This window comes from Mastomys coucha, unplaced genomic scaffold (assembly GCF_008632895.1).
Source record: "Mastomys coucha isolate ucsf_1 unplaced genomic scaffold, UCSF_Mcou_1 pScaffold17, whole genome shotgun sequence".
NCBI lineage: Eukaryota > Metazoa > Chordata > Mammalia > Rodentia > Muridae > Mastomys > Mastomys coucha.
The window spans coordinates 30,314,417-30,333,345 of record NW_022196899.1 but is presented as its reverse complement, the minus strand read 5'-3'; the positions used below and the strand labels follow the sequence as shown (position 1 = coordinate 30,333,345).

The following is an 18,929-nucleotide window of genomic DNA, read 5'->3' as shown; positions in this document are numbered from 1 at the left end:
AAAAAAAAAAAAAAAAAAAAAAAAAAAAAAAAAGAAGTTCAGGGATTATAGGCATGTGCAGTCATTCCTGGTTTAAATCTTCTCATATTCAATTGTTGTTTTTAATGTTGAACTTTGTATTAGCTTGACTTCTTATAGACAAAAACTAATTATTTTGTAGAATAGTAGGGTATTTTATTACTTGCAAAGTAAATATATTATCTTGATATGTTAACATTTATCAAGATGAATTACAAGGTTTTTTTTCTTGTTAAGTCAACTTAAATATATTATTTGACCTTTGGCTACATTTCTGAAGTGATTTGAATAAAGGCAGTTCTTACAAATAAGGCATTTAAATATGTGAGAGAAATCTGACATTTTAAACAGAATTTCAAGAATAATAAATCAAGATTTTTGTTTATTATATTCTAGATAATAGCACTTCTCAAAAAGTCTACTCACTTAAATTGTTAAGGATCTGAAAGAACTATTTATGTACGTAATAGCAATGATTATTATATGAAAATTAAATCTCAGAAATTCTTAAAATATTAAAATCAAACTCATCATGTTTACATTAAAGCCATATTTTTATTAAAAGTACATTTTCAAAATAGGATAACTCAGAGATAATAGTAGTATTAATGTTATATTTTTGCAAATTCTTAAATGTGTTTCATAAGCCAAGGTAGGTGGCCTTGTTTGTCTTCTCTGCTTTCAGTCTATTGTGATATTTTCTTTTGGTTGCAATACATAGAAAAAAACTCATTAAGTCAGCTTACATCGATATATAGTTGAAAATAGAGAAAGATCTTCAAGTAGCTTTTTTAGATCACAGTAACTTTTGATGCCATATTTAAATCTGATGAGGTTCTTGAGTATTTCTATAGTGTGTGATCTGAAAGGCCCTGGTAACCCTTACCCTAGCAGTAGATGGAGCCTGAGTCCGTGTCTTACAGGTGGTTCTTGGAGATCAGGATGGGGTCGTGATATGCTTCGGCATGAAGAAAGGAGAGGCCGTGGTGAGTGCAGCTAGTTTGTTTGTTTTGTTTTATAAAAATTTATTTGTTTATTTAATGTGAGTACAGTGTAGCTGTACAGATGGTTGTGAGCCTTCATGTGGTTGTTGAGAATTGAAATTTTTAGGACCTCTGTCTGCTCTGGTTGGCCCCAAATCTTGCTCAGGCCCAAAGATTTATTTATTATTATACATAAGTACATTGTATATATAAGTACATTGTAGCCAACTTCAGACACACCAGAAGAGGGCATTAGATCTCATTACGGATAGTTGTGAGCCACCATGTTGCTGCTGGGATTTGAACTCAGGACCTTCGGAAGAGCAGTCAGTGTGCTCTTACCCGCTGAGCCATCTTGCCAGCCCCAGAGTGGAGCTGTTTTAGGGCAGCAGCTTTTCCAAAAGACAGATGTACTACTTGCTGGGTACGCCTCTTTTAAAGTCTTCCTAAAATATAGAAGTGGAAAATAAACTGTGACATTTTATAAGTTTAAAATGATAGCTTTTTATACAGGAAAACGTTTACAGTGAGCTAACTGTACACTTAACTTTTTCCCCAATCCACTTCGACAGCCAGTGTTCAAGACTTTACCAGGGCAGAAGATTTCGCGGCTCGAGCTAGGAGGGGCTCTTAACACGCCTCGGGAGAAAATCTTCCTTGCTGCAGGGTCGGAGGTCAGAGGCTTTACGAAGAGAGGGAAGCAGTTTCTCTCTTTTGAAACAAACCTCACCGAAAGCATTAAAGCTATGTATGTTTTGTTTGCTTTTGTGTTTATATATTTATCTATAACACATTGGGTTGATGGAAAACATCTGATTAAGTTAGTATACATTAGTAGGTTTTCTGGAAAAGAAAATTGGCTACAGGCATTTCATTAGTCAGAACTTGGAATCAATACAGGCTGTTGGAATGTTTTCAATTTCACATTGTGTGTGTTGTGTGGTGTGTGTGTATGTGTGTGTGTGTGTGTGTGTGTGTGTGTGTGTGTGTGTGTGTGATGTGTCTGTGTCTCTGTACTCACATTCACTTTTTGTTCTGTACTTTTAAAAATATATTTTATATTTTTTATAGATTCATAGTAATTGTGTACATTTATAAATCACAGAGTGATGTTAATATGTATATATGATGTGTAATGTCAGATAGGAGTAATTAGCATATTCATCTCTGATATAATTTATGTTGGGAACATTCTAAAACCGCTCTGCTAATTATTTTGAAGTATAAAGTTGTATACATTCAGTTTGCACTGTCTGGTTTTGAGGTAACAATATTATGTTAAAAGGGTGACTAATCCCTGAATGTGGTAGCTCCTGTCTGTAATCCCCATACTTGGAAGACTGAAGCAGAGGGTTGTCACAAATTTGAGGCCAATCTGAGGTGTATAATGAATTCACTATCTATATGGGATATGGGGTGAGACCTAGTCTTAAGAAACAAAACCTGGCCTTTAAAGTTGATAGCCACTAATGGTTGTAATGTCTGGTGAATTGGGTAAGATTACATGAAAAATACAAGGTTTCCTGGCATGTGAAATTTAACAGTTAAAAATTTAGATTTGTTTCCTATTGAGTGGTGGGGCGAGAGGATAAGAGACAGAGATGGGCCTGCGATGCTATAGTTTATGGTAGAGATCGGAGGACGACTTCATAGAGTGACTCTCCTACCTTTATGTGAGTTCTGGGGAGAGAATTCAGGGCATCAGGCTTTACATGGCAGGCAAGCTCTTTACCTTCCGAGCCATCTGTCAGTCCTGAAATTTTAGTTTTTGAGCCTTGGGGGCCAGAGAAGCAGTAAAGCTCATGTAATGTCCTCTTTTATTTTTTAAATTTGTAATTATTTATTTATTCACTCTATATGTCAATTGCTGCCCCCTCCAGGTCCCCTCCCTCACAGTCTCTCCCCCCCACCTCCCGCCATGGCTCCCTCCCTTTCTTCTCTTCTCTAAACCCTATTAACCCAAGAGCTTTCGGGGAGACTAGCAACAGTAGCCTCCCTCACAGCTGATAAGCAGAGTAACCAGGAGTGGCTTTTGAGTTTCTTCCTACGCTGCGATGCAGCCAGATTGTATGTGTAGCCAGAGGCTTGGTTTGGACACTACTAGGTGACAGCATCTCTCTATAGTGGACAGATGCTATGTGTCATTCTGTGCAGTGGATGGCACTTCTCTTGACTGGGGACTTTTAAAAATCTGGTTTGGTGAAGTGAGACAAGAGTTCAACAACAACAAGTGAAAATATATAATGTGTTTGAAATGATCTTGTAGATCAAGAATTTGAAACTTGCTGTAATTATTAGCTACACTTTGTTAAAACCTATTATAAATGAACTTATTTCCAAGATAACATTCTAATGAAAACATTTCCATCATTCATCATTTACTTTTTTAAAAAAAGATTTATTTATTATTATATGTAAGTACACTGTAGCTGTCTTTAGACACACCAGAAGAGGATGTCAGATCTCATGATGGGTGGTTGTAAGCCACCATGTGGTTGCTGGGATTTGAACTCAGGACCTCTGGAAGAGGAGTCAGTGTTCTTAACCGCTGAGTCATCTCTCCAGCCCCATCATTTACTTTAAAATCAATTGAGATGTACTTTTCTAGGCACATTAATGTGAAGCTAACTCTGGAGCTGAAGTTATCCCTACATGTAGTCTCTCATTTACAATATGAGCCATTAGTCCTGGGAACATTTTGCTATTCAGTTATAAAAGGGATAATAACATTCTATAGGATTCTTACTGTTAATGTGCTAATTTGGGTATATCAATTAGAACAGTGCTTGGCAAATGGTACACACTAAAAACGTTTCTCTTTTGATGTTGTTTTTTTAAAAAAAAATAAGCACATTAAGATACCCGTTGTTACCTGTTAAGATGCCTGCTTTTCTGAGCCTTTTACTGAGAAGCTTAACTTACAGTTCTCGCCTGCAGTTTTCAGAAGCAGAAGTGTTCTATGGAGCAAATGACTAAAGATTAAAGCTGCATGGTTTGCACCTAAATCTCAGACTTAGTGGGTAGAGTTAGTGCATAATGGTTATTGGGATGAGATCAAAGACAGCCTAGTTCTAGACTGCTCAAGAACTTGTCTTTAAAGTAAAGAGAGAGAGATTAAGTGGGGGAAATGAAAAAAAAACACACTTACCTTTATAAAAATGTAAGTAAACTGTTTTCATCTATAAAAAAAAAAAAGGTCAGTTGCTTGTGCTTTAAATTATGAACGTCCTAAATTACCATTTTAATGTCTTCAGGTACATATCTGGTTCTGACCTCTTTCTCAGTGCAAGTTACATCTATAATCACTACTGTGATTGCAAAGACCAAAATTATTACCTTTCTGGGGACAAAATCAATGATGTCATCTGCCTCCCTGTGGAAAGGTTATCTCGCATGACGCCGGTGCTGGCCTGCCAGGACCGGGTGCTCCGAGTCTTACAGGTGATGCCCTTTGAACTTCTATGGCTTGTCATTGTTCAGTAAATCATTACAAGTGCCTATGCTTTAAGGTTACTTTAATGATTCCTATTGTAAGTACCCTATGTAAAGTTGGGTGTGAGAAAAATATTTTTACATTTGATAATTTCTATCCTATTTCAAGCAAATGTGTTGAAATCTTTTGAACATTTTTAGTATATATATATAGAGAGGGAAATGGCTACCTTCCACTCACACATCCCCAGTATGCAATGCCCTCCATCATATAGAGAACTTTGATACGGATAACTATTGTCCACATTGCCCCCACTTGCTCCTTCATTATTTTTCTAGTCCTCTAATGCTAAAAGGAAAAATTGGGTAGAAGAGAAGGTGACAAATAATTTTAATTTATCAATCATTTAAACACATATGGAATAAAGTACTCAGTAAATAACTCATTGCATAAATGAATGGTAGAATGTTTGCCTAACATGCTTGAAACACAGCTCTACATAAACCTGGTGTTGTGGAACAGGCCTGAAATCTCAGCACAAGGAGGTGCAGGCAGGAGTCAGAAAATCAACATCATCCTTAGCCTTATAGGGAGTTTGAGATCTGCCCAAGATATGTGAGATCCTGTTTCAATACACAGGGCAGGAGTAAGCAAGCATCAGCTACAAGTGTCCTGGCTGACTTTTAGACTTAACTTAGTTTCATAAGAGGCTATCTGTATTCTTATTTATTTATTTGCTTAGTTATTTATATGCTTATTTATCATTCTATTTTTCTCTAGACATGGTATTACCATGTAGTTTCTGTATGGACCAGAACTTTGTAGACCAGGATAGGCTCAAACTCACAGAGATCCACAAGTCTCTGCCTCCCAAGTGCTGGGGTCAAAGGTATGTGCTATCATGCCTGCCTGCATTCTTAATTTTAAAATTAAATACACCAAAGGTGTGTGCTCATTTCCTACCTCTGAGAATACTCCATCCTCTGATCTTGCCTCTTTTACCACTGTGGGTGTTCCTTTTTTACTTGTAGATAGCTACAAATTTTAAAATGATTAATAAAGGATATGCATATGCCTTTTTTCCATGCTCTAAATCTACATTAAAATCTTGTGAGTGGTAAATTCACTGAATTATGTAAGTGGCAAAATTGAAAACAAACACAACAAATGCAAGGCCCCAGCTTGTTTCCTCTCTAAGCAGTAGACAAGCCTGCCTCTTTGCTACTGTGGGTTTGGAGAATCCCAAAAGACAAAGCCAGCCAGGGAGTGGTGGCACACGCCTTTAATCCCAGCACTTTGGAGGCAGTGGCAAGCAGATTTCTGAGTTCGAGGCCAGCCTGGTCTACAGAGTGAGTTCCAGGACAGCCATGGCTACACAAAAAGAACCCTGTCTCAAAAAAAAAAAAAAAAAAGACAAAGCCAGAGCTTTCTTACGAGCAGCTTAGGGGTGCTCAGGGTTCTCAAGGTATTCTGTGTTAAACTCCAGTTAAAACCAGAGAAGACAGAAGAAATGACACTTGTTCCTGGAAAGTTTTGAAAGGGGTTCACTAGTCTATGATTTGCAGATAAGCAACATATTAGAAATGAGAACTCCTCTGTCTAGAAGTTCATTGAATTGTTTAGTTTTTAGATCTCGTTAATTATGGTTTTTCTTTTTCTTTTCTTTTCTTTTTTTTTTAATTTATTACATTTCAAATGTTATCCCCTTTCCTGGTTTCCCCTCTGAAAACCCCTATCCTATTCTCCTTCCTGCCCTGCTTCTATGAGTGTGCTTACCCGCCCACCCACTCACTCCCTGCCTCACTGCCCTAGCGTTCCTCTCTGCTGGGGCATCGAGCCTTCACAGGACCTTCCACTGATGCCTGACAAGGCCATCCTCTGCTACCTATGCAGCTGGGGCCATGGGTCCCTCCGTGTGTACTCTTTGGTTGGTGGTTTAGTCCCTGGGAGCTTTGGGGGGTCAGTTGGTTAATATTGTTGCTCTTCCTATGGGGTTGCAAACCCCTTTAGCTCCTCCAGTCTTTCCACTAACTCCTCTATTGGGTATAAGTGGATATTAGGAAAAAAGCTTGGAGTAATGGGTGTCTTAGTCAGGTTTTTTTGTTTTGTTTTGTTTTGTTTGTTTTTCAAGACAGGGTTTCTCTGTGCAGCCCTGGCTGTCCTAGAACTCACTCTGTAGATTAGTCTGGCCTTGAACTCAGAAATCCACCTGCCTCTGCCTCCCAAGTGCTGGGATTAAAAGTGTGCGCCACCACTGCCCGGCTTTAGTCAGGTTTTCTATTCCTGCACAAACATCATGACCAAGCATCTAGTTGGGGAGGAAATGGTTTATTCAGCTTACTTCCACATTGCTGTTTATCGCCAAAGGAAGTCAGGACTGGAATTCAAGCAGGTCAGGAACCAGGAGCCATGGAGGGATGTTCCTTACTGGCTTGCTTCTCCTGGCTTGCTCAGCCTGCTCTCTTATAGAACCCAAGACTTCCAGCCCAGGGATGGCACCACCCACAAGGGGCTCTACCCCCTTGATCACTAATTGAGAAAATGCCCCACAGCTGGATCTCATGGAGGCACTTCCCCAACTGAAGCTCCCTTCTCTGTGATAACCCCAGCCTGTGTCAAGTTGACACACAAAATCAGCCAGTACAATTGGTTTTCTTTTTCTGATAAAGTTCAAAGTTAAAAAATAAAGCTATTGAAAGTAGAGAGTATATTATGTATTTTTCTTCTTGGCATATATATTTTATTTCCAGTGTGTTAATATGTCCAAAATTATTGACAAATAGATATTTATAACCTACTTTTTTTTTTTTTTTTTTTTGGTTTTTTGAGACAGGGTTTCTCTGTATAGCCCTGGCTGTCCTGAAACTCACTCTGTAGACCAGGCTGGCCTCGAACTCAGAAATCCACCTGCCTCTGCCTCCCAAGTCCTGGGATTAAAGGCGTGCGCCACCACCGCCCGGCATGACCTACTTTCTTAAAGCACTTTTACTTTAAATGTTTTTATGAGTTATATATTTAAATATTGATATTTCTAATCATTTTCCAAATTCTTTTGAATGTTTTTCAGTTTCAGTTTTTAAAATTCTTTTTTTTCCTTCAGGGATCTGATGTGATGTATGAAATTGAGGTTCCTGGTCCACCCACCGTTTTAGCACTCCATAATGGAGATGGAGGTAATCACATTCAGTACTCACAGCCAGCCATGCATGCAAAGAGGAAGTCAAAGGAGGGACTGTTCCACCGTGGAGTGGTAGTGTGTTCTCTTCGCTCACTTCCTGATCAGTTATGAGCTTCCTCACCTTGAAGTCAGGTGTAGGGAATATGCTTCCCCTTGTGACTACATGGTGACTATTTCATTCTAACTTCTATAATCCTAACTACGTAGTATTGAGGAAACATGTTTGGTACTCTTTGATGACACTGTTATCTTACTGTTAGGATTCCATAGGAACTACCTCAAAGTGAGCAGTAATCATAGTCTCCAGTCTAGACACTTAAGGACCAGCTTCCTTAGAAAGAAGAAATGCTAGATAAAGTTACTTTAGTTCAGAAACATTCAGTGTAATCAAAAGGTATAGATTCAACATTTTTGCTTTATGGAATCTTCTATTTTTTATAAGTTTATTTTTCTGATACATAAAAAACAAAAACTACACATGAATGGTATTATGATGTTTTGATACATATATACCTATTATTTTCCTTACCTTATTGTAGCATCTGAAAACCAAGATTTTTACATTAAAATGTTTTTTAAAGGTATTTGTATGTTTTTGTTTGTTTTAATTTGAACTAGGTGACTCTGGAGAGGGCCTTCTGTTTGGCACATCAGATGGAAGACTCGGGCTCATTCAGATCACAGCATCCAAACCAATACACAAATGGGAAATTCGAAATGACAAAAAGCGAGGAGGTAGGCTTCCACATAGTTCAGGTTATGAAGTGTCAACAATCCTTTATTACAATAGAGTGTGCAATGTATTCTATTAGGCAGCAGGCTTAGTGATTTACAGAACCACCTCTGATTTACCCACTTATGACAACTGTTATACTATAGTTGTGGTTTTTAAAATAAGAAATGCTACTTGTAGTTTAGGATAGACAGGATAGCTTATGTTAAACCATTTAACTGGGTGGGATAGAAAATTAATTGGAATCTAGGATATAAAGAATGTAATAGTGGGCCAGAAACTATTCCAAGTTTTTCAAGACTTTATAGATTTCCAAACATTTACACCCAACTTGGCAGCCAGTGAGACGGTCTTTATATGTACAGGATATTTGCTCACCTGTTCATTTACCCCTTAGCAAATACTTACTGTGGGTGAGAGAGAACAGATGCTGTCTCTGCTTGCTCACTGCCCCTGGCCATCTGAAGAGAACACAGTAACGGTGTGTGGTAGAGGGGTGGCAGGCACAGCTCCTTGTAGACTCAGTGGTCAGAGGAAGAAGGAGCTTTAGGAAAGGCAAATTTGAGCTGAGAAGATTTGGGAAAAGAATATTCCAAGAGGAAGAAAAATAATAATTGCAAAGCCCTTGAGATGATAGTGAGCTAGATTCACTGGAGGACAATGGGAAGACCAGGGTGGCTGAGCAGCAGTGCGGCCTGAGGAGAAGATGCAGGAGCAGGGACAAGGACTGAATGTGGGTCCTTGACGTCTTCAAAGAGGGGATTCCAATTAGAGTGCAGTGGGTAGTCCTGGGAGTATTGTATGTGGAAGGTGTGACATGGTCAAATGGATCTGGGAAGAAACACACTTTGGGAACATAGAGAGCACTTGGAAATTGTACTTACCATGATTTACTATAGTTCAGAGCACCCTGGTTCATTTTTCCTATTATGGAAGTAGAAAGAAGAGAAAGTCAGTATATATGTGGAGGCCATGGGTTTGATATAGAGAGGGAAAAGAGTGATGTCAGAGAGAGAGCCTAGAGTTGTTTCGTCTGTGCAACTGAGTGGTGTAGTTTACTGAAATGGAGGCTGACTGGAGAGTGAGCAGTAGAGCAGTAAAGAACTATGCTTGGGGAAGGAAGAGTGTGAGGTGCCCATGTGTACAGGAAGGTGCCAAACTAGACATAAGAGCCAGAGGCTGACTGAGGGTCAGAGCCAAAGGGAGATGTAAATGTGGGTGCATTGCTGTGTAAAGTGTGTTCAAAGCTTTGTAAAAGAGAGAAACACCCAATTATGTGCAAAGTTGTTCTTTTTTTTTTATTTTTGCAATATATTTTTGATGACTATCTAGTATGAAGATATATGGATATATGTCTATAGTGCATCTATCGGTTCCTATCTCACCACACTCATTGCATGTAACTCTCCCCTTTTCTAGGTATTTTGTGTGTTGATAGCTTTGATATCATGGGTGATGGGGTTAAAGATTTACTTGTTGGAAGAGATGATGGAATGGTGGAAGTGTATAGTTTTGAGAATACCAATGAACCTGTGCTGCGATTTGATCAGGTAAGTTTATTTAGAAAGATTGTGTAGGGACTGGAGTGGTAGCTTGATGTGAAGGACTTGCCTAGTGTGTAGAAGGTTCTGGTTCTGCCCTGAATACTGTAAACCAGAAGCAAAAACAAAACAAAGACTGTCTACTTACAGTTATTGTAGAGATGGTTGATAGTTTGAATTTTGGTAAATTAAAAATATAGTATAGTATTGTTTTTTAAAAAACAAAATGTTGTTATCCCATCCCAATCCAGTGTGAGGCCTCTAAATCCCAACAAGAGTCTAAGGCAGAAGGGTCAGGAGTTCAAGGCCTTCCTGAAAAAGTAATCAACTTTAATGAGACTCTGTCTCAAAGCAGAAATGAAGAAAGGCCAGGACATTGCTCATTGGTAAACACTTTCCTAACGTGCCCAAGGCTCTAGGTCTGACCAGCAGGACAAATAAATACTTGTAAAAATCTTGTCATTATCAAAATCTCTAGTCTGTTCTCATATTTAGTGGCAGAGTATTGCCCATAAGCTAAAGAATAAATTCCTTTTTCTTTTTTTTTTTTTTTTTTTTTTTTTGGTGTTTCAAGACAGGGTTTCTCTGTGTAGCCCTGGCTGTCATGGAACTCACTCTGTAGACCAGGCTAGCCTCAAACTCAGAAATCTGCCTGCCTCTGCCTCCTAAGTACTGGGATTAAAGGAGTGCACCACCCTGCCTGGGGAATAAATTTCTTTTTCATTATCACTCTTAAATATAATTTTAAATTTATTAGGTATTAAATATTTTATTTTAGCTTCTATAAATCATAACAACACAGTTAGAGAAAACATGTTTCGTTTTCATTCATGAGATTGTTGTTCTAAGGTAATGAGAGGTGACGTGTAGGCCAAACTGTTAGGATTCCATAGAGGCTACCTTGAAGCAAATGCTTCCGAACAATAGTCTCATGTCTAGACACTCAAGGACACTCAAGGAATACTAGGTAAAGTCATTCTAGTTCAAAATTTTTAAATGTAATTAAGAGGTACAGAGTCAATTTAGACAAGCATTCTGGCATACATGAAATTTTTATCTATTTTTTTATTAATTTATTTTTCTGACACATAAAAGCAAAAACTATATATGAATGGTAGTATATGATGATACCAAATATTTTCCCTTTAAATATTTTAAATTATATTTATTTATAAACTTATATGTTAATGTTTGTGGAGCAGTAGTTGTGTGGATGTTGTGTGTAAGAGCATACCACTGCACATATGCGGAGGTCAGAGGATAACTTCCAGGTATTGGTTCTCTTTCCACCATGTGGGTTCCAGGAATCAAACTCAGGTTTCAGTTTGGCTGTAAGCATCTTTACTCACTGAGTTATCGTGCCGGTCCCTGAGTATAATGTTTAAATAATGTTAAACATATTTCTTGGGTGAAAATGCTCAAAATGGTTTCTTGTAGCTCTTTGAAACATATGATAGATAATTGCCACCTGTAGTCGCCCTATACAGTGTCAAGCACTCTTCCTCCCTGCGACATGATTCACTATCAGAACTTCAAGTAAGTAAAACTAAGTCAAATGTCTGAACTTCATACATATACACCTGTATTGATGCTCCTTAACCAGCTTTCCCTTACTCATCCCTTTCCCACTCCTCAACAACTACAGCACCCACCATTCTGTCCTTAACTCCTGTGAGGTGAGGATGTTCTGCATGTGAATGAGGACATGTGTGCTATGTCGGGCTTATTTCAGTTCACATGATTTCCAATTCTGTCTGCATTGTTTCACAACACAGGGTTTCCTTCTTCTGTGGCTATATAGTATTTTGTTCTGTAGACTGGTGTTACTGCTACTGCTTTTGATTACTGTACTGAGGTCTGAGAGGGCAGGCTGCTTCACAAAGAGGTTCCGTGTGGCTTTGGTTCTTAGGTAGAAAAGTAGGGTCTTGGTGCTCCTGCTGGCAGATTCCCTGCACTGCTCTTGCAGAGGACCTACACTTTATTCCCTGCATGCATGCTGATGGCTCACAACAGCCTGTAACTCTGAGATGTTCGGAGGCCTCGGGCTTTCTTGGGGGCAATCGTGTGTACTTATCTCACCCACCAAACACATATAAATATATAAACATGTTAAAGGAATTCCATCTAATTATATTAAAATGCATGAGAATGTTACATTAAAATGAAAGTATGTGGGGAAAATGGAATGAAAAGTTGACACATACACACGGGGTGGGGGGAATAATGTTGATGGTTTAGTGTGTGGAGGTGCTACACGGGGAGGGGGGTGGGGGGGGAGAATAATGTTGATGGTTTAGTGTGTGGAGGTGCTACACGAGCCTGGCAGACGGCTTTCAGTCCCTGTAGCCATGTAAGATGGAACAGGAGGAAAACTCCTCCAGGTTGTCTGACTCCACACTTACACTGGATCCTGCATCCCTACACATTTTGAATGAAAGTAAAAGTTTAAGGAGAAAAAGGAACAATGTAACATTTCTCTTACATTCAGTTATTCTAACTGATGTTTCTTACTTTCCATGTCAATGATTTTGTATATAAATTTTTCCTGGTATTTAGAGTCAATGGGTATGATTTTTTGTTTGTTTTTTAAAATTTATTTCTTTTATGTGTATGAGTGCTCTATCTGCATGTATGTCTGCATGCCAGAAGAGGGCACCAGAATTTAGATGTTTGTGAGCTACCATGTGGTTGCTGGGAATTGAACTCAGGACCTCTGGAAAAGCAGCCAGTGAGCCAGTGCCCTTAACCGCTGAACCATCTCTCCAGCTCTGGGTATGATTTTTAAATGCCATGGCTTTATTTTAAAATATTCTGTACAACTTCCATAAGGTTATGATAAAAATTCTGTAAATTAACTTAAGAGTATGCAGTGAAAGCATAGATTTTTTTTCATTAGAGAAAAAGAAAAAAAAATCCTCTGAAGAAATTTACAGACTAAACTAAATTTACTAGCTGTTTTGTTTATATAACTTGCCAAACCTATCTTCTTTATATAGTTTTGTCACAAATATACTAGCGATTTTGAATCTTCTTTCCTATATTTAAAGATTCGGTCAGGTTTTTCCTCAGTGTCTGCACATGATGAACATACACTAAATATGTATTGAATATCTGGAGACAAGAAGAAAAGTTTTGAGACTTATTTTAACATGTCTTTGAAGTGTTTAAATATTAATGAAGTGGATTTTACATTTACTTTAGATGCTGTCTGAAAGTGTCACGTCGATCCAGGGTGGCTGTGTAGGGAAAGATGGTTATGACGAAATTGTGCTGGCCACATATTCAGGTAAGGTAATGATAGTTGTTGTCGAAGAATTAAAAAAAAAATACTGGATTTAATAAATTTTTTTTGACTAATTTTATTTCATCCGTGTTTGTGGGGGGGAGAGGGAGGGAGAATGAGAGATTTGGTGTATGATACATACATGTCCTTGCAAAGCCTGACAGCTGAGTTCCATCCTGGGAGGAAGAGAACCAATTCCTACATGTTGTCTGACCTCTTTTACACAGGTGCCCTGCCATATTTGGCCTTCAAACTCCTCTCCCTATCCAAATAAATGTAATACTAAAAAAATAAGGAAGGGGCTGGTGAGATGGCTCAGCGGGTAAAAGCAATGACTGCTCTTTTGAAGGTCCTGAGTTTGGATCCCAGCAACCACATTGTGGCTAACAGCCACCCGTAATGAGACCTGATGCCCTCTTCTGGTGGGTCTGAAGACAGCTACAGTGAATTAAATGCCGGAGCGAGCAGGCCAGCAGAAGTCCTGAGTTCAATTCCCAATAGCCACACACATGATAGCTCACAGCCATCTGTACAGCTACAGTGTACTCATACACATAAAAATAAATAAAATAAATCTTTAAAAAAAATAAGGAAAATGGCTGGGGATATTAGCTCAGTTTTTTTACTGCCTCAAATGTGTAGGGCCCTGTGTTAGATCTAAAATTTGAATAATATTTTAAAGACAGCTTAGCCTGTCTCTAGTACCTTTAAAATTAAATTATATTGTTCAATTCAAAGAGGAAATATTTGCTAAAATCAAGACTATGTTTTGGTCTAATGCATTTCATATAAAAACTTAATTTTGAAGTTTAAAAAATTCTCACAGTGGTCATACCAGTGCAAATTTCCATGACAATATTAGCAACAGCGAAGTCAGCCTTGCCAGCCACTTGCATTGGCCAGTGTGTACTGACCTATACCATACTTGAAAACTAAAGTTCTTAAGAATTGGAAGATTGTAGCACTTCAAGGAAAACAGTATCATGAAATGCTTGAGTACTTCCTTTATGGTGTGAATATTTTTCAGCTTGAATTTTTTGTTCCATTTTTTTTAAGAAGTCCTAGGCTTTTAGGTTGATGGTGGTGGACAAAGAGGGGTGTAATTAGGGGTTCTACCTGCTATTACACTCAGCACTACGTCATATATGGTTGTAATTCATCTTTCCAGGCTGGGTGACAGGGCTGACTACAGAGCCCACTCATAAGGAAAGTGGGCCAGGAGAAGAACTAAAACTTAATCAGGAAATGCAGAATAAGATTTCTTCTTTAAGGTAATTTTTTTTTTCTTTGCTGTTTCTGTCTCAACATTTGCACGTTTCTTCTTGTTAATCATAGGACCACATGTTTTGTTTTATTGGTAGGAATGATACATCTCATAAAAGTTATATAGACTTGAGAAAATTAGCCATAAGTGCTGATTAATATTTTGAGTTTGAAATACTTGTTTTGTGGGATATGGTCCAGGGCCCAGGGTGTTCCCTAACTCATTCCATAGCTGAAGATGCCCTTGAACTCCTGACCCTCTTGTTTCTGCCTGCTAGATGCTAGATCCCAGGTGTGCTGTACCACACCCATCTGGGGCATTTTCTGTCCTACTGGTCCAGAGTTGCATTGTTTTCATTTGCTTATCTGTAGGTTAGAGTTGTTTTGCTTCTGTTTTCCCAAAGCATTACAAATAAACGAACAAAAGTGACTAGAGTTTTTCTTTAACTCTAATGCTGACTTCCTGTGAACCCTTCTGATCTGTACAATTCTCTTGCTGGACGTGAATAATGCTGACTCCCTTCAGTTCTGAGATTGCTTTCTTGGCCCACTCAATCTGCTATGTCTTTCGAAAAGTCGACCCCATGCTCATATACAAAGGGAAATGGAAGGTGATAAGACTTTTATTGACTGAGCACCCTGTAGCCCTGGCTGACTTGTTAGGGAAGTGAGAGCTCGCCTTTTTGGCATAGTTGAAGGCTACAAGAATGTTTAAGGCAAGAGATGCCTTACCAGTAGTGGCATGTTCTTGTTTGTAAAGACCACTAGGAAATCATTATACAAACTAATATGGCTGATTCATTCAGGGCATCCTAGTTTCTGTAATAGGAAATAGGAAGATGGCTCAATAGATAAAGCACTTGCCAGGAAATCATAAAGTCCAGAGTTCAGATCCCCAGAACCAATGGAAAGACGTGGACAGGTGTGGTGGCCTACCTATAATCCCAACACTCGGGAGGCAGAGATGGAGGGTTACAGGCACTAGCTAGGTAGACTAACTGCAGTTACAAATCCAGGTTCAGTGAGAAATCTTCCTCAATAAATAGTGACCAAGAAGGCCCTATACCAATTTCTGGCCTCCACACACATATGACACACATGCATTTGCACACATATACAATGCATGTAAACATGTGGACACACACATATAACACACACATATGTACTGAAATTTCTGAAAAAAATATTTCTTTAAAAAAACACAGAAATATTATATAAAAATGTGCTTTTGTTTTAATCCCAGGATGTGGGGTTGCTTTAGACTGACTGCAGCAGCTGACTATGATTTGTCTCGTGCTCTAGCAGAGATGTGGTTTTGCCAGCTGCAGACAATTTCTGCAACTGTGTGACATTGAAATTCAGGGAACTTTTCAAAAAATATATAAATGCTAGGGTCCCAAGAGGCAGTTTAGTGGTTGATGGTTGGTGGCCAGGGTGTGTGTGTGTGTGTGTGTGTGTGTGTGTGTGTGTGTGTGTGTGTGATTTGCTAGTAGTCGTGCTCAAAAAAGAAACAAAAGGAAAGAAATTAGACTCAAGTATCTCTCTCTCTCTCTCTCTCTCTCTCTCTTTCTCTCCTTACTCTCCAATCTAGTGATGGGGGTAAAACTGGGAGATAAAGGTTGGAAAAAAGAACCCACCAAGCGGCAAAGACCAGCTACACACATACTTTTTTAAAAGCCCATCAAATAGAGCTAGTGACTATTATTAGTTCCTCAGTGCCGTACCTACAAGATATTGTCAGATCCTTTGAAACTGGAGTTACAGTTGTGTGCTGCCTCGTGGGTGCTTGAAATTGAAAGTGAGTCCTCTGCAAGAGCAGCCAGTGATCTTCACAGCTGAGCCATCTGTCCACCCCCAATACTTTTTAATAATGTAGTCTTCCCCTTATTGATCATACTAAAATATAAGCTGTGTTACAAATTTTTATTCTTTTGTTCATTCAGCACATGGAACATTGGGGTAAATATGTAATATTGATTAGAAATATTTTCTGGATAAATTAATATTTTCCTTTGCTTATTGCATACATCCCATTCACTCTCCTCAGACCTTTTCCGCTAAATTTGGGCTAGCTACCTTCATATTGCTCCAACTATTACTTCATTTGCATGTAACCTTTGCCTTCAACAAAACAATTCTCACCGAGAATCTGCTGCAGTAGTTGATGGACTCTGAGTGGCGCCACTGGTTCATCATCCTTGTCATTTCCAACATGTTAATATTTGGTGACCTCCTCTCTATTTTGTGCATCTACCTTAATGACATATAGTATAGAAAAGTGTATGTTTAACTGGCTTCATGCTTTTGTTTGTCATTAGGTCTTCTGTGTGTTCTTGTATTGGTTTCTCTTCTGATCAGTGCTGTGTGCAGCTGCCACCATGGTAATGTGTTGGAGTTGGTAATTTGCAGCATGCCTTGATACAGTTCTATTAATATTACTGTTATTGGACTGGGCAGATGTTTTAGCTTTTGGATCAATGATAAATGATGTGGAGTCATTTGGTTAGTCATAGAAACAAAAGTGTTCCTGCTGGTGTGAAATAGCTTAGCCTCTAAACCTGGTCTCTCAACAGGAAATATCTCACTTTTTTTGTACACACTGCAAGGATCTCAAATGTCAGTGGGAGATAAGACTGTGTATGTGTGTTCCTGCAGGACTGAATTAGAACATCTGCAGTTTAAGGTGCTTCAGGAAAGAGAAAATTATCAACAGTCTTCACAGTCAAGCCAAGCAAAGTCAACAGTCCCTTCGTTTAGTATAAATGACAAGTTCACACTGAATAAAGATGACGCTAGCTACAGCCTCGTCTTAGAGGTTCGGACTGCAATAGACAATGTCTTAATACAGGTAAACACAATGCTTTATTTCTTAAGGTTAAGCTGGATCTGTCTTTTTGGCAAACCAGTCACACAGACTTATTATTAATAAACACTTTTGTCGGGCGGTGGTGGCATACCCCTTTAATCCCAGCACTTGGGAGGCAGAAACGGGTGGGTTTCTGAGTTCAAAGCCAGCCTGGTCTACAGAGTGAGTTCCAGGACAGCAAAGGCTACACAGAAAAACCCTGTCTTGAAAAAAAACCAATAAACAAACAAACAAATAAATAAATAAATAAACATTTTAAATTCTAGACAGTAATTTTAAATGTTTACAAATCTTGGTAGGCAGGCAGTTTACTTATAGGTTATTTGAGTTCTATCTTTGCCTTTTATTTATTATATAAACAACAGATGAGTGAACCTCAGTTTCCAGGAGGAGTAGAAAGGACTACAGGATTTTCTTTGGCCACCTTCTGGTTGTTGTTGTTTGATTTGTTTGATTGAGACAGTGTTTCTCTAGGTTACTCTGGCTGTCCTAGAACTCACTCTGTAGACCAAGCTGTCTCTGCTTTCCAAGTGCTAGGATTAAAGATGTGTGCCACCATGACCAGCAGAATCTTACCCATGATGTGGCTAAGAAAACTCCAGTATCTGCTAGGTGCCGTGGCTTAGCCTGTAATTGCAGCACTTGCAGGGCTGAGGCAGAGGGACTGCTACAAGTGAGACCTTTCCTGGAACACAAACAAAGCAGGGAAGGCTCCAATATTTAATGCCTTTATTAAAACATTTTCTGAATCTCTAGATACTAAGATGGTAGCTTACTTATTAACCCAGTAGATGCCAGCTAGGCAAGTAGGCAAAGTAGATAATCTCAAAGGGTGAATTTATGGATAATATTGGGTAACTAACAACTATTATTTTAAATTAAATTGGAAGGAATATAGTCATGAAATAGAAAAAGATAAATGGAAAATAACTAGATGAAAACCTCATAAAAAATGAAAGGGTATTAAATTGGAAGAAGGAAATGTATCTGTCGAAAAAATGCAATTAAGAAATGGATTATTGATTTTCTGCCGGTGAGTTTCTGAGACCGGAGCAGCCAGCCAGGAGGCACAGGCCCCACGAGTCCCAGGGGAGCCGCAGGGTGGCAGGGACAGGATCCTCTCAGCTTCTGAGTGACAGAGGAGGATCAGCATCCTTCTCTGCCCCTTCCCTGCAAGTGGAGGGCCTACCTCCAGAGAGTGCCTTAAGCCAGAGACTCAGGCTAGAGCCACCATTTTCTCTCTGGTGAGTTTCTGAGACCAGAGCAGCCAGCTGGGAGGCACAGGCCCCACAAGTCGCAGGGGACTTGCAGGGTGGCAGGGACAGGACAAGCTCTAGTCAGAGACACTAAGAACATCTAACACCAAAAAGCAAGAGATGGCGAAAAGCAAACGCAAGAATCCTACCAACAGAAACCAAGACTACTTGGTTTCATCAGAACCTAGTACTCCCACTGCAGCAAGTCCTGGATATCCCAAAACACCGGAAAAGCAAGAATTGGATCTAAAATCATATCTCACAATGCTGATAGAGGAACTTAAGAAGGACATGAATAACTAACTCACTTAAAGAAATAGAGGAGAATACAGGTAAAGAGGTACAAGCCCTTAAAGAGGAAACAAAAAAATCCCA

The 18,929-nt window shown here is 39.0% G+C and overlaps 1 protein-coding gene across 2 annotated transcripts in view; it reads left to right on the top strand.

Moving 5' to 3' along the window:
* The window catches only part of Bbs7 (Bardet-Biedl syndrome 7), a 50,464-nt gene that overhangs the window by 2,207 nt on the left and 29,328 nt on the right, over window positions 1-18,929 (top strand). Inside the window, exons 3-11 of one of the 2 annotated variants that reach the window (XM_031376632.1) lie at window positions 942-1,004; window positions 1,574-1,749; window positions 4,256-4,442; window positions 7,535-7,607; window positions 8,231-8,347; window positions 9,765-9,895; window positions 13,088-13,172; window positions 14,338-14,440; window positions 17,088-17,280. In XM_031376632.1, coding sequence (XP_031232492.1) covers window positions 942-1,004; window positions 1,574-1,749; window positions 4,256-4,442; window positions 7,535-7,607; window positions 8,231-8,347; window positions 9,765-9,895; window positions 13,088-13,172; window positions 14,338-14,440; window positions 17,088-17,280 — 1,128 coding nt within the window. The remainder of the gene's footprint in view (window positions 1-941; window positions 1,005-1,573; window positions 1,750-4,255; window positions 4,443-7,534; window positions 7,608-8,230; window positions 8,348-9,764; window positions 9,896-13,087; window positions 13,173-14,337; window positions 14,441-17,087; window positions 17,281-18,929) is intronic. The other variant, XM_031376633.1, reaches the window with a different exon arrangement.